The sequence below is a fragment of the Euleptes europaea genome, chromosome 19 (genome assembly GCF_029931775.1).
Source record: "Euleptes europaea isolate rEulEur1 chromosome 19, rEulEur1.hap1, whole genome shotgun sequence".
Classification (NCBI taxonomy): Eukaryota; Metazoa; Chordata; class Lepidosauria; order Squamata; family Sphaerodactylidae; genus Euleptes; species Euleptes europaea.
The window spans coordinates 21,346,839-21,372,109 of NC_079330.1; the positions used below are offsets into that span (position 1 = coordinate 21,346,839).

Genomic DNA, 25,271 nt, shown 5'->3' on the forward strand with positions numbered 1-25,271 from the left:
ATTCTCCTCTACGCCAACTAGTTCAACAAGTGCTTTTGTTGAGTGCAAAGATTTGATGACAGCCCCACCCACAACAAACAAGAGCTTTGAGATAGTTGTTTGAACTGTGATATTTGAGAGGTAACTTAGCCAAACAGTACTCTCAGTTGCGTGACTAGCACTGCCTGCTTCCGACCTTTGATACAAGAAGATAATCAGTCTCCGCTGCAGGAGGCTTTATCAGCAGAGATGTGCTCGACGCTCCGAGCCGCTACAGAGAGAAGAGCAAGGAAGAGTAATTGTAACAAGCACACAAGCCACAGAATTCTGTGATTCAAAGCTGAGTATATTCAAGGTAATGATGCTAAAGTAACATATGTAACTTAAACATGCATAATTGCATCAATATGTATGCACCAAGCAGTACACAAATTCTCTACAACAATATAACAAGACAGGAACACAGTATCCAAAAGCCAAGCTGGAAAGCTTCCAAGCGGGGTCGAAAAAAGTCCTGCGATAGCAATGAGGAGAATGTGCACTGTAAGTGGCGAAATGTTTAAGTTACATATGTTACTTTAGCATCATTACCTTGAATATACTCAGCTTTGAATCACAGAATTTTGTGGCTTGTGAGCTTGTTACAATTACTCTTCCTTGCTCAGCCCAGTAACAGCACACATCTTTACCTAGCTACAGAGAGAAGGGCAGAACACTTGGAGACAACACAACCACGGTATAAGGACCAAGTATAAAAGTTCCAGCTTTAAGCCTTAATATTGTGTGTGGGGGCCACATACATCTAGGCTTTGCTCACAGCATATTCAAACGACGGGGGAAATATGTGATTTGATGAAAACAAACATGCCTTCCCTGAAACATGCAGCAGACATTCACATTTACAACCAATGTCTTCCGATGTTAGATTACAGAAAGGACAAAGGAGAGCAAGGTGCAAGGTAGAGAGTTTGTTTAGCTCTTCTAGATCCCTACATGTTCCACAATTTGCTTCGTCAGGGGAACTTATGTAGAGGTTTCTCAGCTCCCACCTTGAACAATTGATCCAAATAAACTCTCTACTTTGCACCTTGCTCTCTTTTGTCCTTCCTGCCCGCTAGTGCGGCCTTATTTTCTCCTGATTCTTGTTAGATTACAGCTAGTTTTCATTCACGTGCATTGCTTCCCACAAAGGGAATACAATCACAATAACTAGTAAGAACACCTTGAAAAAACAGTGAACTAAAAATAAATATTTCTTTCCCCTCATTCATGCTTTCTTGGATGCACTTCCCTACCACCACCACCAACACACACACACAATCCCAGAATGACATATTGCAACTCATTAGGCAGTATAAGAATACAACCACAACATATAGAATCATTCTGACACCAGTTTTGAGATTAGGCGATAACAGAGTTTGCAGAGCTGCCAGGTCAGAGGAACCTCTGAATCATCCCCAAATAACCACATGTGAGCTTCCAGGGAAAAAAGAAGCTCCTTAAAACTGCAGCTTTGTTTAAGCATTTGTTTAAAAATAATTCAGCATTTATTGTTTCAGAGAAGTGTCTGAAAATGCACAAGAAACATTAGTTGAAAATCAATGGGGCTTTGACCAAGGCAGAGAAAGGTCTTTCCCAATACCAGAGATATTTGAGTTAGAGACTGAACCAAAGATCTTTTGCATGGAAAGTAGGCACTTTGACACTGAGCCATGACCATTCTCCAAATGTAATCAATATTAAACCAGAATCTACAATCAGTAAAATGGGGAAGACAGGTAAAAATTCTAGTGTACTGGTGAGACTGAAACCCTTTATAACCTCACATTCGCAGAATGAAGAGAGCAGCAAGTTCAAGCATTTCTTCTCTTTCTACCCACTCCCCATCACATGCAGAAAGGTTCTCCCTTGTGGTTTCAATATTCAGACTTAAACGAAAAGAACTTTCAGTTTGGCAGTATCTGTTACACACAGTGAAAGAAATAGGGGAAAGTTCCCACATGCTCAAGACTAATTCTGGGAAACCATTTGAACAAGCCCTGAAATAACCTGAGCTGTTTCTGATAACAAACCCAAAGGAGCTTCTCAAGGGAAAGGATTCCACAACATGGAAGCCACTGTTAATGGAAGTTAACAGGTTCACTTGACTCATGTATAAACCCATCCGTTAAAGTAATTTCACAAGCACTAAATGAGTACTCGTACATTTTGTGAAAATGATAGATACTAATTTTCTAGCTGGTTAGAAGCATTTTCTACTCCAAATTAATAGCTCCTTACGATATGCAAGGTTTGCTCACATATGCTGGTCAATCTGACCTGGCATGTAACACACACACATCAAATCACTTCTGACTTATGGCAACCCCTATGAATTTATGACCTCCAAAACATCCTATTGTTAACAGCCTTGCTCAGGTCTGGAAACTGAGGGCCATGACTTCCTTTCAAATCCATCTCATGTTTGGTCTTCCTCTTTTCCTGCTGCCTTCAACTTTTCCTAGCATGATTGTTTTTTCCAGCAACTCTTCTCATAATGTGACCAAAGTATGATAACCTCAGTTTAGTCATTTTAGCTTCTAGGGAGAGTGCAGGCTTGATTTGATCTAGAACCAACTTATTTGTCTTTTTAGTGGTCCACGGGATCCATAAAACTCTCATCAACATATTTCAAAGGAATCAACTTTCCTCCTTTCAGCTTTCTCCATTGTCCAACTTTCATACCCAGACGTAGTAATGGGAAATATTACTTGCCTATGAAGACCCAAATATATTTCCAGTATCAAAATGACAGGCTAACGTTTGGGACCCAAACTGAACTAAGTAAATTAACTACATGCTGAAGAAACAGTGTGGAGGGCCCTAAAAATATTCCCACCCCAGAGTGCCAAAATGACTTTAATCAGGCTCTGCATTTGTGTTATGACAGCTTCATTTAAGAAGCACACCCATTTGGCTGGACTTTGGGTGATGTGAAGGTTTCTTCTACCCCATTTGTACGAAGATGGAGGCATTATCTTTGTTCTGTCCTTTACTGGCACTTATTTCAAGGAGAACCAAAACAAAATTGTAAAGTGATCTGGATCGTCAGAAAAGGATGCAGGATCCATTCACATGCAAGCAAGGTAGTGTTCCCAAAGAAAGGAGTTGTCATTTCTTAGGAACGGAGAGCAGTAACTCTTTAACAACTTCCCTGCTGAATAACAGGGTGTGGGGCCCAGAACCTTTGCCCAGAAGCAATGTTTCTCCTTGAACCATTACCAATACTGGATGTCACACAAAGGTAAAACCTTTCACATCATCTTTTGTAATTGCTGGTATGCTGAACTTCACTTCGGAAGCCCCACCCCATAGAGGACACATATAACACCTGTGCTTCGCCAGCTGCACTGGCTCCGGGTCAAGTACTGGATCAGGTTAAAGGTGCTGGTATTGACCTTTAAAGCCCTAACTGCCTGGGACAGCCATATCTCCAGGACTGCCTCTCCTGTTATGCCCCCCAAAGAACATTGCATTCCACAAATAACTATCTCCTGGTGGTCCCTGGCCCAAAACCTATCTGGCTGTCCTCAACCAGGGCCAGAGCTTTTTTGGCCTTGGCCCCAGCCTGGTGGAACTCTGTCAAATTATGCCAGGGCCCTGCAAGACCTAACACAGTTTCTCAGGGGCTTCAAGATGGAGATGTTCTGCCAAGCTTTCAGTTGAGGACAGCAATAGTTCTTTTAGCAGGCCTCCCCCTCCTTTCCTGTCCCCTCTCTTTCCCTTCCCCTCCCTCCTTTTCCCCCCTTTCCCATCCATTAACCTCTTGTTAAGGGATGCTGGGTACGAATCAGAAATCAAACCATCATCTGGGACCCATGAACAGGGCACCATTGTTTATTAATAATTTAATGTTTTAATTATATGTTATTTATGGTTTTAATTGCAATAATTTTATACTGCTAGCCACCCTGCACCTGGCTTTAGTTGGGAAGGGTGAGATTAATAATAATAATCACAATACAGATATAAAGCCTACATTGGCTAGAATACATATTCCATTGTGAAGTGACACTTTTATACTTTCTGTCCCAGCCAGTGAGATACTCCACACCAAAAGCGCTCATAGCTTGACTTTCTTCTCCCTTCCTTTCATGTTTGCATAGTGATCAGCCTCATTCTGTTGTGAGCTCCTTCTCCTATTCAAGTGACTCTTTTCAGATTTGCCTGCCTTGGAAGCCCTGAACAGCAGAGGAAACACACTGGCAGTTTCACTCCGCTGCTTACAGTTGTACTGACTTCAGTGCAGAAAACTCTTGACATAAGCAAAACAATTTTTCATTTCCCCTCCTCTGAACGGAAGTTCCCTTAACATGACACAAGCAGCTTTTTTAAATTAAGAACATAAGAACATCAGAATAGCCCTGCTGGGTGAGACCAGTGGTCCATCTAGTCCAGCATCTTGTCTCACATAGTGGCCAACCAATAACTCTGGAAAGTAAACAGTGCATAGAACCTGGCATCCCTGGCAGCTTTGGGGGTGGACATGACATTGCACTACATGGTGACATCATGTCTGGACAAAAACCCAGATGTGACATTGCCTGGTGCTCTATAAACTTTGGTTTCAGCTTTGTTCCAGATTTTTACTTGGTTTTAATTTCTTCAGTCCTATATCTGTTACATTGCTTACTGGATGGCTTATCCTTTTTGAGTGTGTGTGTGGTGGGTGGCCTATCCCATTGACTTACATTGTGTATTCTGCCTTGACTCTCATTGAGAAAAGTGGAGTATAAATAATGAAAAATCCCTGACCTGGATGACCCAGGCTGGCCTGATCTCGTCAGATCTCAGAAGCTAAGCAGGGTCAGCCCTGGTTAGTATTTGGATGGGAGACCACCAAGGAAGACCAGGGTTGCTGTGCAGAGGAAGGCACTGGCAAACCACCTCTGTTAGTCCCTTGTAATGAAAACCCCAAAAGGGGTCACCATAAGTCGGCTGCGACTTGACGGCATTTTACACACACAAATAATGAAAATAAGTTAAATAGTGCTTTCTAAAGCATCAGCTGATGTCATATCAGGGTTTTTGTCCAGATGTACTGTTGCCACACAATGCAAAATTGTTTTCACCCCCACACACATTGTCCTCCTGCTAGCCCCAGAGGCAAGGGCAAATGGGGGCCACAAGCAAGAGAATGCCCACGCAAAGCGGGCAATGGGAAGCCCTAGGCCTTTCCCCAATATTGCCTCTCATCCAGAGGCTTATTTGTCTCTGAATTGCTGCATGCTTCAGGGAAGGCTGATGGAACCATCCTCCACGAATTATCTATCCCCTTTTAAAGCCATTTATGCTTATGGCCATCACTGTACCCTCTGACAGTGAATTCCATGTTTTAATCACTTGTTGAGTAAAGAAATACTTCCTTTTGTCAGCCCTGTATCTATTTGCACAACAATTTCATTGGGTGCAGAGAGGGAGTTCTCTCTACCCGCTTTCTCTGCCCTATGCATGATTTTATAAACCTCTATCATGTCCCTCCCCCACCGCACACCACATCACAGAGAAATTTATAAAGCAACTCACAATGTAATGGTGGGGGCAATATGCTTTTAGGGGGAAAGTTCCACTGTGAATATTCTCCACTCACTCTGCTAAGCATTAGGGCCACTGCATTCACAGTGGGCATTTTTTTCAAGATAACATTTCTGCCCATAGTTGCAACTTATTTATAATGAGAGATCATGGACAAAGAAGAGGTTGACAGCGGGGAAATAACTTGCCAATGGAACAAACACTTCAAATATTTATACAAACCTCACCCCAACCACGCCACATCTCCTCAGAAACTTCTGATCTACCTTCACAGGAACACAAGCAAAGATGGTTTTCAAGCAAGCCTCTCAGAGAAACCTATGAAAGGTGGAATAGTCGGGTTCAAATACCAACTCTGCTGTGGAATCTCTTAGGGTGACCCTGGGCCTGTCATAATCTCTCAGATTAACCTACTCCACAAAGTGATTGTTTGTCCAGATAAGAGGAGAGACCAAAGTTATAAACCGCTTTAAATTCCAACTGGGGACGAAAGTGGCATATAAATAAACAGTAAGAAATTAAGCTTCTGTGCACTCACCATTCGTATCCTGACGCTTAACCCATGACCTAGTGCACTGCCCAAACTAATTTAAATTTCCTCATCTCAGGCCCACACCAATGCTAATCTTTCCTCATCCTTCATATCAGGTTCAAACTTTTTTCATAAGTTGCCTTCAAGCATTCACAATTCTGTCATATTGATAAGATCTATGCTTAGCCAGACCAGTAGCCTGGCTCCCTGATGGTCATGTACTTCCTCATTCAAATTCTCCACAACCTTTCCCAATAACTGTGATTAAACTCTGCTTCTGTGGCCCGCGAAGAACCAGCATTGGAGATACGAGATCCACACAGAAATCCCACCTCACCCCAGTGATCACAAGCACAATTCAGAGTCACTTTTGTAAATGCTGTTGTAACACTGCCTATGTGGGGCTGCTGTCGAGGACAACACAAAAGCTTCAACTGGTGCAGAATGCAGCAACTAATTTGCTGGCATTCTGCATGTATTAATATCATTACATTGGCTGCCAATTGGTTTCTAGATTAAGTCAAAGGTGCTGGATTTAACCTCTAAACCTCTTCATGACCTGAGATCCTTATATCTGTGGGCAGCATCCCCATGTACCCTCAAGTCCTCATCAGACCAGGTGTTATTAGTACCTCCACTCAGGACAATGAGAGCTGTTTCTGCTCAGGCCTTCTCAGAGGCCGTGGAATAGTATTCCTGAGGATATGCAGAAGGCCCCAGTCTTGCAAAAGATCCAGAAACTCTAAAAAGCACAGCTTTTTCAATGTGCTTTTATTGACTCTTAAATGGAAGTCAAAGTCTGATGGCTTGCTTTTTTGTTTTTCTATTTGTACAGTATTTATGTGGATTTTAGATTAAGGTGTTTTGTTTTTAATGATGTAAGCTGCTTTGAATCCTACTGAGTTGGAGAAAACAAGGATTTAAATATTGTAAATACACCGCACAGATTAGTAAACTAATATGTTACTTTATCCCCAAATCCAGCATTTTTTTCTGCTTGCTATTCCGGGTTTCCCAGTCAGATTTAGGCCAAGATGTGCGACCCAAAACACCAACCCTTAGGGTGCTAGTGCGCTTATAAGCTTAGAAAACCGGTTTAGTGGACTATCTGACTAGGACCAGGAAGACCTGATTTCAATGTCCTTCTCATCCATGAAGACTGTTTCAAAGGAGCAGCCATGTCGGTCTGCAGTCAAAAAGCAAGATTCAAGCCCATTAGCCTGTTAAAGAACAAAAAGATTTTCAGGGTATCAACCGAGAGAGTCAAACCTCCCTTCATCAGATACTATTCCCTAGAACTCTTGTCGGTCTTTAAGGTTTTACTGGACTCAAACCTTGCTCTTCTCATCTATGAAGCTCAGTGGGTAACCTCGGGCTTCTCCCACCTCACAGGGCTATAAGATAAAATGGAGGAGAATCATATATGCTGCCCTGAGCTCCATGGAAGAAAGATGTGATAAAACTACAACAGATACATTGCTGCAGTCCTATTTGCATATCATATTTCCTGTTCCAGTCTCAAACTTTCTAAACTGCCCCCCAAATCTTCTAAACAGTAGTAGGCGACCCACAAAGCACTTTACATCTCCTCAAGCAATAACACACCGTTCAGAAACACTCATAAAAACCTGAACACCTTACACAAGGACCCTGTGAACTTGTATACCCAAATACTTCCTACTAAGGTAAAGGTCCCCTGTGCAAGCACCGGGTCATTCCTGACCCATGGGGTGACGTCACATCACAACCTTTACTAGGCAGACTTTGTTTACGGGGTGGTTTGCCAGTGCCTTCCCCAGTCATCTTCCCTTTACCCCCAGCAAGCCGGGTACTCATTTTACCGACCTCGGAAGGCTGAGTCAACCTTGAGCCGGCTACCTGAAACCAACTTCTGTTGGGATCGAACTCAGGTCATGAGCAGAGCTTTCGACTGTACTGCAACTGTACTGTACTGCAAGTACTGCAACTTTCTACCTAGCCTTAAATTAGAAAAGAGAAGAAAAAGAACAGAAAATCTAATGGCTGCAGGATGAACTGTCTTATTGATTTTTAAGAAGACCGCATGCAGGCAACTTAAGAGGGCAAGCTGGTTCAGGCCATCTGATCTCACTAAAATGCCTTAGGGAACTGAAACAACTCTGCCTCCCAGCCTTCAAGCTGTGCCTGGTCTGAATCATTCACTGCTGGATCGCAAAGGTCCATCTAATTCAACATCTTGTTCCCCACAGGGAAGGCCACAAGCAGGAAAGGAAGGCAAGAACTGCCCCCCCAATCCTGTTCTTCGTCCCTACCAATTGATTTTCAGAAGTATATTTGCCTCTGAATGCAGAGGTTCCATTTAGCTATCATAACTAAAGAAGAGATAGTGCCAAAGGAGATAATTTTCTGGAGTTATTATCTGGAAGATGGTTTGGCCAGACTAGTAGCATTCCATTTAAAGCATGGCTGATATTTCCTCCATCATGACCTTTACAGGGTATACACAAAGATGATAACTACAGGCATTTGAGGCAAACAAAGGAAAACCTGGGAAGGCTCACAAGACTTGTTTTCTGTTTTATTTCAAGTTCCTCCCTCAGTTACACTGGCTCAAGACTACTCTACAGTATTCCAGTACACTGCCTCTGAATGTTCCACCTACATATCATGGTTATGGGAAAATGTTTGACGAGATAGTACATTAAAAACAAAATAATTGGAGTGTTTCTACAAAGAACAGTGTTTCTACAAAAGGGTTTCCACCTGCATGGTACAACTCTCTTGTTCGGGTGGGGGCAGAAAGTTCCACAGTGGGAAGAGCATTTGGGGAGATATTTCACTCTGCAACAGGAAGGGGAGGCAAAAAAGTCACACTGTGCAGAAAAGCTATGATGGATCCAAATTACTGTTTGTCCCGTTGTCATCATCCCCCAACCACATAGCAAAGAATATCTTGCAGCAGCAGCGCCAAGAGGAAAAGGAGCAATACAAGCTGATTACTGAATCAACTCCCTTGCCTTTTTATTTCTTTGGTTTTAAACCACAAAGAATTACTGGGGGAGGAGAGCTCACATTTGAAGGTTGGTTTTTTTAAAGAATTCTGTATTGGAACCATTTTTACTGATATGACACCATTTTTACTGATATGACCTATCTCAGATTCCATCTTACAGATGTTCTAAATAAGAAAATGCAAGTGCTGAGGACAAAGTCAGTAAGATGCACATGAAGCTGCCTTCTGAAGCTGTCAGTCCATTGAGTGCAGCACTATCTATTCTGATTGGCCTCCTTCCCAACATCCACTACTGGAGATCCTTTAACAGAACCTTGGGCCTTGTACGTGAAAATCAAAGGCTCTTTAGCTTATTCACAGACCCACCTGGTACAGTAAACCATGGATCTGTTTTATGCATCTTACCATGGTTTTACAATAAACCATGGATCTGTTTTATGCATCTTACCCCGAATGAATTTATTTAGTGGCTAATTGGACACTAAACTTGTTTTTCTAATAAAAGCATACAGGAGCTGCATCTTCAAATGTAATCATTCTTCTCACTTTGTTTTTTCCATGCAGCCCTTCTCTCCTTTTTTTGCATTTTCCTTTGGGTTGTGTAAATTGTTAGGAACCAGATCCCACTTGGCGGAATGCCTAAAGCCCTAGCATCCTCTGCTGGCAGCTGAATGCATATATGCACAGACGTACATAAAAACAAAATGGTAAACAAGGGAGCCAACAGGTATTTCACCAGGGAAGGAACTGGATTTTAGCATGAAACAGAAATCCCATAAAGAAGCTTGTTACAATTCCCAGCTACAAGCTGAATTAGGATCGCTCCATGTTGACATTCTTGTTTTTATGCTCAATGGTACAGTATGTAATGGGTAAATCCTTTGACAATATACTCATTTGATATGTTTTTGTTCCTTTTCTCTCTCTTTGGTGTCGCTGTAGTTTAATAAACCTTAATTTTTTTAAAAAAAGCTTTACCAAATACAATTATCTTTCTGTCCAACTGGTTGTTTTACATTGAATGGCTCATACATAATGGCTCATACATTCAATTCATGAATCTGACTAAGCAAGTGCCAGTGCATGAATACTTCCAATGGTCCCCTACTTGCCTGTTATGCCTGGAGCTGCCCCCCACCTCTCCCTTTTTTTTTTCAAATCTCCCTTTAACATTCACCTTTCCTGTGAAGCATTCAGCACAACACTCCTCCATTCCCACACATGGAAGTGTCTTATACTTAGTCAGAAACATGAGCTATCAAAGGTCAGTCTGACTGGCAGTAACTCTCCAGGATTTCAAGTAGAAGTCCCATTACCAGATCATTTGAACTGGAAACGCTGGGTACTGCACCAGGGACCTTCAGACACAGATCTTCTACCTTACCTACTACGTGACTGTTTTGCTGGGGATTCAAGCTTCCTTATACGGAGTCAAATCATTAGGCTATCAAGGTCAGCACTGTCTACTCTGACTGGCAGCAGCTCTCCAAGTTTTCAGAAAGAGATCTTTCGCATTGCCTGTTACCCCTACTTTCCCTAGTGAACTAAGCCTACACGACTGTCACTGAAATGAATACCGTACTTATCTCCCCACCACATTTATGTGCACCACCACATTTATGTGCACCATCACCTCCCCTCTATACCACTTTTATATTGCATGCTCAGTAAACTTGTACTGTGTAAATATAGAATGTACATTGATAGTATCATTTAATAAGTGATATTTTAAAATAATGCAGTAGAAAGAACATATCCTACTGATCCCCTACACTTTCACTGCAACCCTTCCTTGAAGGAGCTCAAGATGGAATACCTAGTTATTTAGGTATTAACCCTTCATTTCCCTCTCCAATGGGGACCTAAAGTGGTTGACAACATTGTTCGCCCCTCCTCCATTTTAGCTTCTAGGGTCAGTTCAGGCTTGATTTGATCTATAACCCACTGATTTGTTTTTTTGGCAGTCCTCAGTATCCATAACACTGTCCTCCAACACCACTAAGAAGAAAGGGGGCAGCAGGGGGCCCCTTCAACTGTGTTGTTGGATAGGGTAGGGGGTACTGGGGTTGATGTATTCATGCCATTGTATTCATGCCATTGTATTCCCTATTTCTATGTATTCCCTATTTCTATGTATTCCCTAATTTCTATTCAGCTGGACACTGAAGAAAGCTGATAGGAAGAAAATAGATTCCTTTCAAATGTGGTGCTGGAGGAAAGTGTTACGGATACCATGTGTGTGCGTGTGTAAAGTGCCATCAAGTTGCAGCCGACTTATGGCGACTCCTTTTGGGGTGTTCATGGCAAGAGACTAACAGGTGGTTTGCCAGTGCCTTCCTCTGCACAGCAACCCTGGTATTCCTTGGTGGTCTCCCATTCAAATACTAACCAAGGCTGAACCTGCTTAGCTTCCAAGATCTGACAAGATCGGGCTGTACCACGCTGCCTTCCCTCCTATGGATACCATGGACTGCCAAAAAAAACAAATCAGTGTGTTATAAATCAAATCAAGCCTGAACTGACCCTAGAAGCTAAAATGACTAAACTGAGGCTATTGTATTTTGGTCACGTCATGAGATGACAAGAGTCACTGGAAAAGACCGTCACGCTCGGAAAAGTTGAAGGCAACAGGAAAAGAGGAAGACCCAACAGGAGATGGCTTGACTCAACAAAGGAAGCCACAGCCCTCAGTTTGCAAGACCTGAGCAAGGCTGTCAAAGATAGGACATTTTGGAGGGCACTGATTCATAGAGTCGCCATGAGTCGGAAGGGACTTGACGGCACTTAACACAGCACACACTGGGGTTGAGTTAATTCCCAGTGGGTAGCCGTGTTAGTCTGTCTGCAGTAGTAGAAAAGAGCAAGAGTCCAGCAGCACCTTAAAGACTAACAAAAAATATTTTCTGGCAGGGTATGAGCTTTCATGAGCCACAGCTCCCTTCTTCAGATACAGCTAGAATGTGAATCCATCTGTCTTTAAGTAGAGGAGAGTGAATTCAGACAAGCGTATGTAACCGTATGTAAACGTTAACAGTATGTCAATGTGAATAGCAGGCGTGATGGGATTAGGTGTGGTATGCAGAAGAGTCTGTGATGTCCAGGGGAGAGATGGGTGTGGAGAAATCGGCATTGGTGATGAGCCATGAATGCAAGGTCTTTATTCAGCCCAGGTAAACACATTGTCTTTAAAATGTTGTCGAAGGCTTTCACGGTCAGAGTTCATTGGTTCTTGTAGGTTATCCGGGCTGTGAAACCGTGGTCTTGGTATTTTCTTTCCTGACGTTTCGCCAGCAGCTGTGGCAGGCATCTTCAGAGGAGGAACACTGAAATCTTCAGAGACACTGTCCTTCAGTGTTCCTCCTCTGAAGATGCCTGCCACAGCTGCTGGCGAGACGTCAGGAAAGAAAATACCACGACCACGGTCACACAGCCCGGATAACCTACAAGAAGCATTGTCTTTAGTTTGAACATCAACTGTAATTCAGCTGTTTCTCTTTCCAATCTCCCTTTGGGGTTGAGTTTGCAGGAGCCGAGGGCGAAAGGAGTGGGAGCCCCTGCACCAGAGGGATGTCTGGCTTCCAGGATCGGTTCGGAGCTTGGCCTTCCTGGCGATGCCCGAGGAGCCAAGGCCGGCCTTTGGAGAGCCCCCCCTCCCCCCAAACACTGACCTCTTCATCGGTTCTTGTAGGTTATCCGGGCTGTGTGACCATGGTCTTGGTATTTTCTTTCCTGACGTTTCGCCAGCAGCTGTGGCAGGCATCTTCAGAGGAGTAACACTGAAGGACAGAGGAGTAACAAACACTGAAGGACTCTTCCTATACACTTGACACTGAGAGACACTGTCCTTCAGTGCTACTCCTCTGAAGATGCCTGCCACAGCTGCTGGCGAAACGTCAGGAAAGAAAATACCAAGACCACGGTCACAGAGCTTGACCAGGGACCACTAGGACATTTTTGTTCAGTGCAGGGACCCCAAGGCTCAAAATAAAAATTCCGACAATTTGAAAATAAACTTTAATCATAACTGTTAGTTAAGCAATAAACTTAGAATAATATTTGAATATATATTTTAGAATAGAGAACTTTTAATTGAAAATATTAATTCATTAATATTATAAAGTTATAATATTATATTATAACATTATAACTTTGTTTCGCAGACCTTAATTTATTCTCGCAGACCCCTGGTTGGGAACCAGTGACCTACAAGAACCGATGAACTCTGACCGTGAAAGCCTTCGACAATATTTTGCATTGTCTTTAGTTTGAACATCAACTGTAATTCAGCCGTTTCTCTTTCCAATGGGGTTGAGTTTGCGGGAGCCGAGGGCGAAAGGAGTGGGAGCCCCTGCACCAGAGGGATGCCTGGCTTCCGGGATCGGTTCGGCCTTCCTGGCGATGCCCGAGGAGCCAAGGCCGGCCGTTGGAGAGCCTCCCCCTCCCCCTCCCCCCCCCGAGGAGCCAAGGCCGGCCGTTGGAGAGCCCCCCCTCCCCCCGAGGAGCCAAGGCCGGCCGTTGGAGAGCCCCCCTCCCCCTCCCCCCCCAACCACTGACCTCTTCGTTGCGCGCGCGCTCCTCGACGGCCGCCCCCGCCCCTGCGATCCCGGCGGCGGCGGCGGCGGCAGGGGGGGCGGCGCCCTGGGTGGTCCCGGCGCGGTTCTCGAGGGCTTCGCAGACCTGCTCGAGGCTGACGAGCGGCTCGCCGCGGCCCAGGCGCTCCTCCAGCCAGCGCACCAAGGCGCCGTGGTGGCGGGAGAGCAGCGGCTCGGCCGACGGCGCCTCGCGCAGCCGGGCGGCCGCCTCCTCCCGCAGGCGCGCCTGGCCCAGCAGGACGGCGGCCGGCGGGAAGGGCGAGGGCGGCGAGGCGGGAGGCTGGGCGGCGGGGCCCGAGGCGGCGGCGGCGGCTGAGGAGCAGGAGGCCGCGGGGTCCATGGCGGCCTCGCAGGGGGAAGCGGCGTTGGAGCGGGAGGAGGGAGCGGCTGCGGCGCGCTCCTCTTCCTCCTCTCCCTCCTCCTCCTCGCCCTCGCTGTGGCTGCCCACGTTCCCCATGGAGCGCCGCCCTCGCCTCGCCGGCTTCTCCCTCAGAGCGGGCGGCCGCCGCCTGTCAGCGGTCCAGGAAGGGCCGCTCCCTCAGGAATCCACACGGCCGGAAAGCGGCGCCCGGCGTCGCAAAGCGGCAGGGGCGGGCGGATGGGGAAGTGGGGTTTGCGACGAGGCCGTAAAGCGGCGACGCCTGCCGCCGCCGCCGTCCGAAGCCGGTCACGTTCTCGTTCAGTGACCCGGCTCCTAGAATCAATCAATCACTCCGTGTGTGTGTGGGTGTCGAGTCGCTTCCGACTCAGGGCGACCCTATGAATGAAAGTCCTCCAGAATGTCCTAACATTGACAGCCTTGCTCAGATCTTGCAAATTGAAGGCTGTGGCTTCCTTTATTGAGTCCGTCCATCTCTTGTTGGGTCTTCCTCTTTTGCTAGCATGACCGTCTTTTCTAGTGACTCTTGCCTTCTCAGAATGTGACCAAAATACCGTAGCCTCAGTTTAGTCATTTTAGCTTCTAGGGCGAGTTCAGTTCTGATTTGATCTATAACCCACCGATTTGTTTTTTTGGCCGTCCACGGAATCCGTAACACTCTCCTCCAACACCACATTTCAAAGGAATCTATTTTCTTTCTATCAGCTATCACCCCTTCTGGGTGCACACCTTAACGTGGTGAGGGGGTTTGTGTGTGTCAGGGAAGCTGAGAGCAATACCGTAAGGGGTCTAGACTCTATCGAGAGACTAAACTCCTAGCAGAGTCACTCAAGACGGAATGGTCACCGCTGAGACACCAGACGAAGATGCATCCACCCCCTTAAGGGATCAATGGCCACATCCGCGGAAGAGAACCAGCAGTTGGAATGGGGATGGGGGCAGAGGAATCCCTGAAGGTTAGCTACTGGGCAGCAGCTGTAGTGGAAGGCGGAGGATCTTTCATAGGCAACGCAGTGCCACTACGGCTAACTCTGGTTAGTACTGCACAGAAGAAGGCACTGGTAAACCACTTCTGACCAACCTTTACCTTGAAAACCTTATGATGAGACAATCACTCCCTAAGGAGAGATAAATTGTCTTACTCAACCTAACCACCCCTTGTTAAGTCATAATAAAGCCCCTCACCCTTGTTTTTGTAATCTCTTTTGCGGCGATGCCATAAAGCAACAACGCTGAACTCTTCCTCAAGCTTGGGTTTTTTTTGCAACGCTGTTGTAAAGCGACGCTGAATAAGTTGTTTATTTATTTAAATCTTTATTTTTCACTTTCACAATACATCACTCCACAATACAAAACGATCTAAAAAAATACATACGCATAAAATACATACGCATAACATTCACTAAGCTGACATGTGTTTTGTGTGTGTGGAAATCGAAGACCCAATGAGGTTTGAGATGGATATAGGGGACGGGAAAAAAACACACCCACGCTTTGGAAGGGATGGTTTTTAATGACGCTACCATAAAGCAACAGATTTCTCCCAAGGTTGCCGGAAAGCGAACACACAAACATGGGGGCCTCCCCATTTCGCCGAAAGGTAGACTTTACGACACTTATTTACGACACTGCCTCAAAGCGACAGCGATGAGATTCCTCTATTTCTCTCCATAGACATTCCTTTCAAGAGCCACGCTGTCGTAAAGCGACATGAGTAAAAAAGCCGAGCCTGTAGCGTTGGAGGACAACCATTAGAGATGGCTCACGACGGGTAGCCATGTTAGTCTGTCAATAGCAGTAGAAAAGAGGAAGAGTCCAGTAACATCTTGAAGACTAACAAAATTTCTGGCAGGTGCTACTGGACTCAAGGTGCTATTCACTCCAGGATCAGAAGAGCATGCCTATTATATTGTGCTGTGCTGCTGCAGTCGTTTTGCTTGTGGGCTTTGTAGAAGCACCTGGTTGGCCACTGTGTGAACAAACCGCTGGACTTGATGAGTCTTGGGGGGTTACCGCACTTTGTATTCCCAGCGATGTATTAAGAGTTTGAAAATGTTGTAAAAAAATCACTTTAAAAGGGGTTTTGGATACCACGGCTTATAAATGGTTGGAAGATGTCTTCACAGCTAAAGGTGCCAAACAAAGTGCGAACAGTATTTTTTATAACATTTTCAAACTCTTAATACATCGCTGGGAATACAAGTGCGGTCTAATCCAGCAGGGCTTGTTTTATCTTATAACTCTTGCTATTTACTACCACCATAGAGATTGAAGGGGCTTATAATGGTAGAACCTGAACTTCCGATAAAACCAGACATTTTTATCAGTTCCTGCCTCTGGTGAGCCTGCACTGAAATCACTTCCATGGTGAAAACGCTGGTATTCTTTGCGTTGGAATAAAACCCAGCATTAGACCGAAACGAAAGCAAAAGGGACGATCACGTGTCCCTCAAATTTTCCTTTGTCGTCTCACACCTTTCCCACTGCGGACTTCCTTTCCTTTTATCCCTTTGAAGCTCCTTGATCAATTGTTCTTGAGCAGCATATATCTAGTGTTGGAGGGATATAAGGATTGAAACAAATCTTGCCACTGGCAATGTAGCCTTGGGGTCCCTATCGCTTAGTAAAAAAGGCATTATGTCAGTCACAGAGGCATTGGATTTGTATGTTAAAAGGGGGGAAATATAGTGCGATCGAAGTTCCTCGTAAAAGCAGCATTCCAAAAGGGCATGAGCTAATGAGTCAATAGAGCCAGAAGAGCAAGGGCAGATCCTGTCTGAGTATGGTATATTCAGAATTCTGCCCTGCATTACCATAGAAGGGTTAGCATTCAATCTAGCCAAGCAAAAAGCTCTACAGAGACGAGGAGTTGTCAGATAATATGTATAGGCAGGCAGGCCACGTGGACTGCGGACTTCCGTGACACAACCACCAGGTGGTGTCCTTTTGCGACGCTGCCGTAAAGCAGCACCGAGCACCTCGGCTCCCTTTGCGACCGCCAGCCGATTAGCTGTCAACCGTCCTGAGAACCGGGGGCAATGGGTGGTCAGGGTGCGTCACGTGGTGCCCTCAACTGCCCCCTCCTGCCGACATGTTGAGCTCCGGCAGCCCCTTTTGCGGCGCTGCCGTAAAGCAGCACCGAACACCGCGGCTCCCTTTGCGACCGCCAGCCGATTAGCGGTCAACCGCCCTGAGAACCGGAGCCAATGGGTGGTCAGGGTGCGTCACGTGGTGCCCTCAACTGCCCCTCCTGCCGACATGCTGAGCTCTGGCAGCCCCGCCCCTTCCCCCTGGCCTCCCGACCAATCCACGCCTGATGCTGCGAGGAGCGCTGGCTGCCTTGGCGCTGGGCTTCGTGGCCGCCTGGGTCGTGAGCCGCGGGTTCGATCCCCGCTCGTGGTTGTGGCGGACACGTGATGAGTGGCGGGTGGTGAGCGCCGTCGAATTGAGCCGCTGCACGGGCGGCTTAGGGAGCGCGGGGCTCTACCTGGCTGTGCTGGGGAAGGTCTTCGATGTGCAGCGCGGGCACCAGCACTATGGACCAGGGGGAGCCTACAGCTTCTTCTCCGGTATTCTTCTTTGGAAATACAGCCTCTGTTAGTTTGGCAGCCTTTGGGGAAAAGTGCGTGTGCTGTTGGTTGCTGGGCATGCATATAGGATTGAGGGGATGATCCCCGTCTTAGTTCATTTCACTTTGCTTAGCATGCAGTGGTTGCTAAGCATGCAAATAAGGGATTGCCTGGGTGTCTTTCTATGTATCCTCCCCAGTCTTTGACGCCAGACCGTCTTTGCTCCTTTCAGTGGTGTGTGTGTATATTGGTTGCTGGATATGCAAATAGGTGTGAGGTGCTGTGTGTGTTTCTTTCCGGCCCAGGGTAGCTGGTGACCCTTTTCTTGGGTGAAGCTCTTAAAGGGTAACAGCCCTTGGTGCGTCCAGCAGTTCTCTTGGACTTTGGGGGCTTTCTGTATATAGGTTGACATGCCAGTAGTTAGGGGCAGCAACTTAGTGGAAGATAGGGTTGCCAACCTCCAGGTCATTTTTTTTTTCATTTCATTAACCTTTATTGGCATACCAAAAGACAGCGATAAAAAACAATATACCTCCGAAGGGTAATACATATAAGTTACAAGTCAGGTTAATAAAACTTTTCTTGTTCTTTAAGAACTCCTGAAAGAAATTCAGCCACGGTAGCCGTAATTTTAGACCAACCTCCAGGTACTAGCTGGAGATCTCCCGCTTTTACAACTGATCTCCAGCTGATAGAGATCCGTTCACCTGGAGAAAATGGCTGCTTTGGCCATTGGACTCTATGGCATTGAAGTCCCTCCCCAAACCCTGCCCTCCTCAGGCTCCACCTCAAAAACCTCCCGCCGGTGGCAAAGAGGGACCTGGCAACCCTAGCGGAAGAGCAGCTGGTTCGCATGCAGCAAGTCGCAGCTTCAGTCGCTGGCACCTCCAGTTACAAGATCTTGAGCATGACCTTTTTGTGCCTGAGATTCTCATTGCTGCTGCCAGTCAGTACTGACCTAAATGGACCAATGATCTGACTAATGAGAAGAGAGCTTCATGTTTTCAGCGTCCTTGTTAGCCATTGGCTGGTGGACTTTCTGCATACTAATTTCCATGGTTTCTCTAGGAAAAGATGCCTCTCGAGCTTTCGCGACAGGCGACTTCACTGAAACGGGTTTGGTGGACGATATTGAGGGGCTGTCACCGTCAGAAATGCTGACCATCCAGAACTGGCTCTCATTCTACAGTAAGAACTACGTGTTTGTTGGTACGTGACTAGTGATAGCATCAAAGAATCTAGCGACAACTTCTCTCCAATGATTGTAACTTGTGATGATACCTTGGTCAGAATGCTTGGGAAAAGGCAGGATCGGTAACCTTAGCCGAACAATGAAACACATATTTATTTAGTATTTATTTTATTTATATCCTGGTCTGCTCACTCATGGGCAACCCAAAGCATCTTACAAAAAATACAATTTACATAAATTTACATAAAAACAGTATTAGAAAACAAATTAATTATTAGAGACATTTCTAATACCAGGGGAGGAAGAAGCTTCCTTTACTGTGTGCACCCCATGCATAATTTTATGAATCTGTCATTCCTTCCCCCCCTCCTCCCAGCAGCTGTTTTTTTAAACTAAAAAGTCCCAGGGTGTTTTCACACCTGCTCAGTAATGCACTTCAACTATCGTTTGAGAGTGCATTTTGCTACTTCACAGAGTAAAATCCATCTGCAAAGTACATTGAAAGCAGATTGAAAGTGCATTATTCGGCATGCGTGAAAGCGCCCCCAGGCTCTGCAGCCTTTCCTCATAGGAAAGGTCCTCCAACTCCTTGGAAGAGCTTTATTACTACAAGGGATGATTACTATCTATAACACAACACTGGGACAGGTAACTCCCCATGGTAGAAGATGTAGAAGTAGAAGATGAAGAATGACTTTTTAAATTTCTCTCTCACTCATGGAAAGGCAAAGTTGCAGGAAGATTTTACGATGAAAACGGGAACCCCACGCCTCTCCTACAGCAAGCCCAAGCACTGATTGACGAAGGGCAGAGGCTGCAGGCCCAAGAGGAGGAGAAAAAGCAGCGCTTCCCATCTTGTAACGCTGAATGGCGCTCAGCTTCTGGAAGCAAAGTCTGGTGTTCCAAGGAGAGGTAAGAGTTCAGAAGGAGGGGTGATAGAAGAGGGACAAGATGGCAGGGGGCTTGGGGCTGCAGTAGTTCATCATCTTTACATCCAATGTATTTTATTATTTACCAGTGGGAACCTGTGAGTACCTATGGTAGAAAGGAAATTCTATTACCTTCTCCTGCCTATGTTGCCACTGTCTGCCCCTTCTGTCTCCCCCCTCCACCTACACACACCTTTACTCATGGTGCTGGTAGCTGGCACACTACCTCAGTGGCAGGTGCCATTTTTGGTTTTCAGTTAGGCTTGTTATCCCCTTGGTGGGTGTGAGAGGATCCCTGCCCCCAGCAGGAGGAAAAAAAACACCCATCAATGTGACATCGCTTCAAGGTAAACCCAGAAGTGATGCCACATTTCTTTAGGAATCATCCAACAACTCTGTGGTCCCCCCAACACTCCTTAGTGTTTGTTTGAGGGTTCCCTTCCCAACATTTTTGAAGTAAGATATTTTTCTGCAGACTTGGCATTCTCTCTCCCCCTTTGTAGAACTCTAAAGTGTAGCCATGAGCAGCCTCACTTGGATTTTTTTTGTCTATGTAGAGATAAGCCTGCAGCTATCAGATTAAGAAATCATAAAATCTAAGCAAGCAATAATATGAAAGAAATGTAGAAGGGGGAAGAGCCCTAACAGCCATTTTGGTTTGAGGCGGGAAGATTCTGTCAGTACTAGGGAAATCAGTGCTTACCTAGCAGTCCAGGAAGCTCTGGTCGAAAGGTGGCATTCACAACCTGTTAAGTAAAATATTGTCTTGTTCCTGGAGAACACATGAAGCTGCCTTATACTGAACCAGACCCTCAGCCCATCAAAGTCAGTACTGTCTACTGAGACCAGCAGTGGCTTTCCAGGGTCTCAGGTAGAGGTCTTTGACATCACCTACTTGCCTAGTCCCTTTAACTGGAGGTGCCGGGGATTGAACTTGGGACCTTCTGCATACCAAGCAGAAGTTCTACCACTGAGCCACAGCCCCTCCCCTAAATTCTCTTATACAACTCTGAACACATGAAGCTGCCTTCTACTGAATCAGACCCTTGGTCCATCAAAGTCAGTACTGTCTACTGAGACCAGCAGTGGCTTTCCAGGGTCTTAGGCAGAGGTCTTTCACATCACCTACCTGCCTAGTCCCTTTAACTGGAGATGCCGGGAATTGAACATGGGACCTTCTGCATATCAAGCAGATGCTCTACCACTGAGCCATAGTTCCTCTGGTTGAGGACTGGTATTTTGTTATATTTTGCCATTAGGGATTTGCTTTTCCCTCTGCAGATGAGCCACCTAATCAGGCCTTTTCAGTAGTGGCTGCTAAAAATACTCCCTCAAGAGTATTTTGTTCTTTGAACTCCATGTTTTGTTATTTGAACTCATTACGGAAACAAGCATGAGTATTTTCTTCCAAGAATGGCAGATTCAGTGTTCAGTTGTTTCTTAATTCAATGATTTGATGGGGGTTCAAATCTTTTTAAACCACTTTGGGAAAGACTCCTGGTAATAAGCTGTATAAATAGCCGTGCCCCCTCCCCCTTCTGAGCTGGATTGCAGAAAGGAAGGGGAGAGATATTCATTTTCCTAAGCACATCCTAAGCAGCAGTCATTTTCCTGCTTGTCATTGTAGTGGAGGAATCAGCAGAGATTGGGCTGGCGTCCCCAGGAAGATGTATGAGCCAGGCTCGCGGGGCAGCCGCTGCGTGTGCGTGAGGACAGAAGGGCCCCCTTTTGAGCCGCCCTCTTCCCACCCGCCCAGCAACAGAGGCGACTTGGACCACCCCAGGCTACAAGAGTACGACGGCTGCCACCCGCTGGCCAACTGGTGTGCTCTAAAAGACTAAGGCAGTGTTCCGATGTCAGAAGCACTCCAGTGAAGAAGATTTGGGCACAGAGAAGAGCTCATTGGCTGACTCACCTCTCCTCCTCTGAATTTTTGAATAGAAACTACAGTAAAATAAAACACGTCCAATTGTTTCAGCACAATTACTGCCACAGGGACAATGTCTGTCTGATTGGGGGATTTTGCTAAATTAACCATCGAGTAACACAGATGGCATAACATTAAACCTAGCTAGGGAGATGGCTGTGTGATAGGATGGATCATACAGGTGGGATACATATGGGGAAGGCTGGTAGACATCAAAAGGTATCCCTAAAGCTTAGTGGCAAGCAGGTTTTATTAGCAGCCCTATATAGATCTTGAAGGCGTATGTCTAAAAGTCTACGTTTTATCATTGGGAAAGCTTCTACGTCAGAAAGCATGAGTAGGGAATCAAAATTCAGGCCAATAGATTTGATTTGGCTTTCAATGTGTTAGAGCCAATTGGAAGCATACGACTCCATGAATGAATATGGTGAATAAGAGGAGCCTGCCTTAAAGTGGAGGCCCTCCTCCTCTGCTTCACTAGACACACTTGATCTTAGCCAAAAGGCTGAGAAGCGATTCGGGTCAAATTCTTATTTCCTCTTTGAAGAGGAAAGAAGGAGTCGTCTGATAAACACAAGTTATTGTTTTTATTGAATAGCCAGAATCCGGACTTAATAAAGTTGCAGAATTTTTACATTATGCAATAAGGATACGGGAGCTTCACTAGCTGGTGGCCCAGGTGAATTGGAGTTTTATTCCCCACAATATGGGGTTAAAACAAGGGGAGCCATGCGCTCTTTGGGGTTGACAGTAAAGCCTTTTGAAAATGTATGGGTGTGAGTCAAAGTCTCTTCCGTTTGTATTTTAGGGGATGACTTTGTCAAAAGCTAAGAGGCAGGGATACTATGGGGTGTTCTATATAAAGCAGCTACTCCACCGGGACAACTGTCTTGTATGCCGTTACAGCGAAGCATTATCTCCATCTCCCAAAAATGCAATTTCTGAGAGGCCAGCCATACATAATTGCTCTCCTTTTTAAAAAAGGAGCCCCGTGGTGCAGAGTGGTTAGCTGCAGTACTGCAGTCCAAGCTCTGCTCATGACCTGAGTTTGATCCCAGCGGAAGTTGGTTTCAGGTAGCCAGCTCAAGGTTGACTCAGCCTTCCATCCTTCCGAGGTCGGTAAAATGAGTACCTACCTTGCTGGGGGTTAAGTGTAGACGGCTGGGGAAGGCACTGGCAAACCACCCTGCAAAACAAAGTCTGTCTAGTAAACGTCGTGATGTGACGTCACCCCATGGGTCAGGAATGACCCGGTGCTTGCACAGGGGACCTTTACCTTTAAAAAAAAATACCCCATAAGGTCATTTCTACAATCAGAACTCCCAAATGCCATCCGATTCAATAGCTTGTTTATTAAAAGAATTTAAACAGCCATATAAATATTGAAAAAAATACATTGCTTTACAAGGACTTGAGGGGGAAAGCTGCAATTTATTTTTAAAGATTTTTCTGAAGGCTGTACCTGTTTCAGAGCCAGACTGAGAATCTCGGGAACTAGGTTATTTTGAGTTTTTTCTATTGTTAAACACATAATACTGCTGGACAGAGCAGTGGAAATACAGAGATCCCTTCCAATCTGATGTCCTAGTTTTCATAATGCCACTGAGTTAGTAATCTGGGCTATACCACTCACACTGCAGGTAAAAACTCAGGTGACTGAATGCTCTTACACATATAGGAAAAATCCATAGACATAAACTCGCCTTACCAAGCAGAAGACTAAGCCACAGTCCTGTGAGTAGTTTTCTTAGTGCAGGGAGCAGGATTGTTTAGGAGAGCATTCTCCTTTGTGAGTTCCATTCCCTGAAGTCTGAAGTAATGCAGCCCAGGCAGGCTTACCTCCTCAGCTGTTCTTTGCACGTCTATTGGATCCATGGAAGATTCCTTGTATGCATAACAGGAGATGCATTTCAGTGTCATGTGGAAAAGCTGCACCGGCTCTCAGTTTTACGGGCAGAGTTAAGGCATTCGCCATCCTTTTGCAAAGCGGATTAGTACTTAGTATTTTCCATCAGCAGCCTACTATGTGAAGCATGAACAAACCGATACACAGCATAGTTCCGGAGACCTCACATCTCAACCTCAGGACTGAATCTTTGCTTGAGCAAGATGACCGAGGTCAAGATGGGCACGGACACTTTTTCCACCTGTGTTAACTAATAAGTAAGTCAAAAGCAGGATGAGCCCCGTGGCACAGAGTGGTAAGCTGCAGTACTGCAGTCCAAGCTCTGCTCACGACATGAGTTCGATCCCAACGGAAGTCGGTTTCAGGTAGCCGGCTCAAGGTCGACTCTGCCTTCCATCCTTCCGAGGTTGGTAAAATGAATACCCAGCTTGCTGGGGGTCAAGGGAAGACGACGGGGAAGGCACTGGCAAACCACCCCGTAAACAAAGTCTGCCTAGTAAAAGTTGGGATGTAACATCACCCATAGGTCAAGAATGACCCATTGCTTGCACAGGGCACTACCTTTACCTTTAAATCAAAAGCAAGCCCCTTAATCATTAACAATGATTAACCTTGAGAAATCATATCTTCAAATCTTCATCTTCCTTTTAGCTAGTACAAGAAACCACAAAGTTACTGATTTTGAGGCATCAGACCAATCTTGTGACTGATCCAAGCATGCATTGTCCAAAGCCACGATGACAAAGATCTCAGCTCCCAAAAGGCCATTTGACTAGAAAAGCAGCAACTCGGAAGCAGACAAAGTAAGCATTCAGCAATCGGGTTCAAGGCAGGAAAAACCCCTCATCCCCAAGCAGGCCTGTGCTAATCACAATACATCAAATGAATGTTCCCATCGGACAAGTCCTGAGTTTTGCCAACTTCGTGCCTTAGACAGCCAAGACAAAGACTGTTGTGCACCTGGTAAGACAAACAACACACACAGTTTTGAGTGGGGGAGGTAGATCAGAAATTGTACCAGCTTGAAAGCTCACACCAGCTGGCTGCTGAGATCATCTCTCCAGATGCTGCCCTCCTCAGTGTGAGAAGAGTTCATGGGCTAAGTTGTAGCAAGGAGCTAAATCTCTTCTCTCCCCTTTGCCCCATTCAAAAGCCAGAGGCAAAACTAGCATGGAGGGAACTGTAGGGACTGTACAGCATACTCCTTAGGGCAGGTGTGACTCCCCTTCTCACACTGGCCTCTTCAGCAATGTTAGTCGGGCAGGAAGGGTTCTTTGCAAGGCAAGAACTGCCTTTTTGAGGGGCAGCTTTAGGGGAGCCTTCAGAAGCTCCCAAGACTCTGAACCGAGAATGGTTTTTTTGTCCCTTTAACCCATTTAGAAATGTAGTAACCAGAAACAAAGATGGGCTCACCCCACTATCAGCAGCTACCGTTCAAGTCGAATGCCCTGTCCACGCCCAAGAAGCAAGCAGGTGGAGAAGGAAAAGGCAGAGAAGGAATGATAGGTACGGGGAAATGAACAGAATGCAGCAAGCCCCAAACCCATTTTGCGAGGCTTTCTTGGGAAGAAGCAGGGATTGCCGTGATTTTGAATTGTATCCTTTGCATTGCCTCACATCTTAAATTCTTGAATTTCTTTTTAAATGGGCAACCGTCATGACAACTGGCGTTCACAGGTCCATCTGGAAGAGAAGGC

At 45.7% G+C, this 25,271-nt stretch overlaps 2 protein-coding genes across 2 annotated transcripts in view; one reads left to right on the forward strand and one right to left on the reverse strand.

Annotated features, from left to right (window-relative positions):
• ZZEF1 (zinc finger ZZ-type and EF-hand domain containing 1) overlaps positions 1 to 14,129 on the reverse strand; it is a 100,281-nt gene extending 86,152 nt beyond the window's left edge. Inside the window, exon 1 of the mRNA XM_056864990.1 lies at positions 13,635 to 14,129. Coding sequence (XP_056720968.1) covers positions 13,635 to 14,129 — 495 coding nt within the window. The remainder of the gene's footprint in view (positions 1 to 13,634) is intronic.
• Positions 14,130 to 17,310: 3,181 nt separating this feature from the next.
• Positions 17,311 to 21,582, forward strand: LOC130491583 (neuferricin). Its single transcript, XM_056865348.1, has 4 exons — positions 17,311 to 17,620; positions 18,689 to 18,829; positions 19,538 to 19,724; positions 21,369 to 21,582. Exons 1-4 carry the CDS (start codon positions 17,368 to 17,370, stop codon positions 21,580 to 21,582), a joined length of 795 nt encoding a protein of 264 aa, XP_056721326.1. The 5' UTR covers positions 17,311 to 17,367.
• Positions 21,583 to 25,271: the final 3,689 nt, after the last annotated feature.

What these genes read in the sequence shown, in the direction of transcription:
- LOC130491583 (XM_056865348.1), top strand. Translation starts at nt 17,368, where the DNA reads ATGCTGCGAGGAGCGCTGGCTGCCTTGGCGCTGGGCTTCGTGGCCGCC. An exon ending in AGCCTACAGCTTCTTCTCCG is followed by an intron (nt 17,621 to 18,688) that starts GTATTCTTCTTT and finishes TGGTTTCTCTAG; the next exon opens with GAAAAGATGCCTCTCGAGCT. An exon ending in TAAGAACTACGTGTTTGTTG is followed by an intron (nt 18,830 to 19,537) that starts GTACGTGACTAG and finishes ACTCATGGAAAG; the next exon opens with GCAAAGTTGCAGGAAGATTT.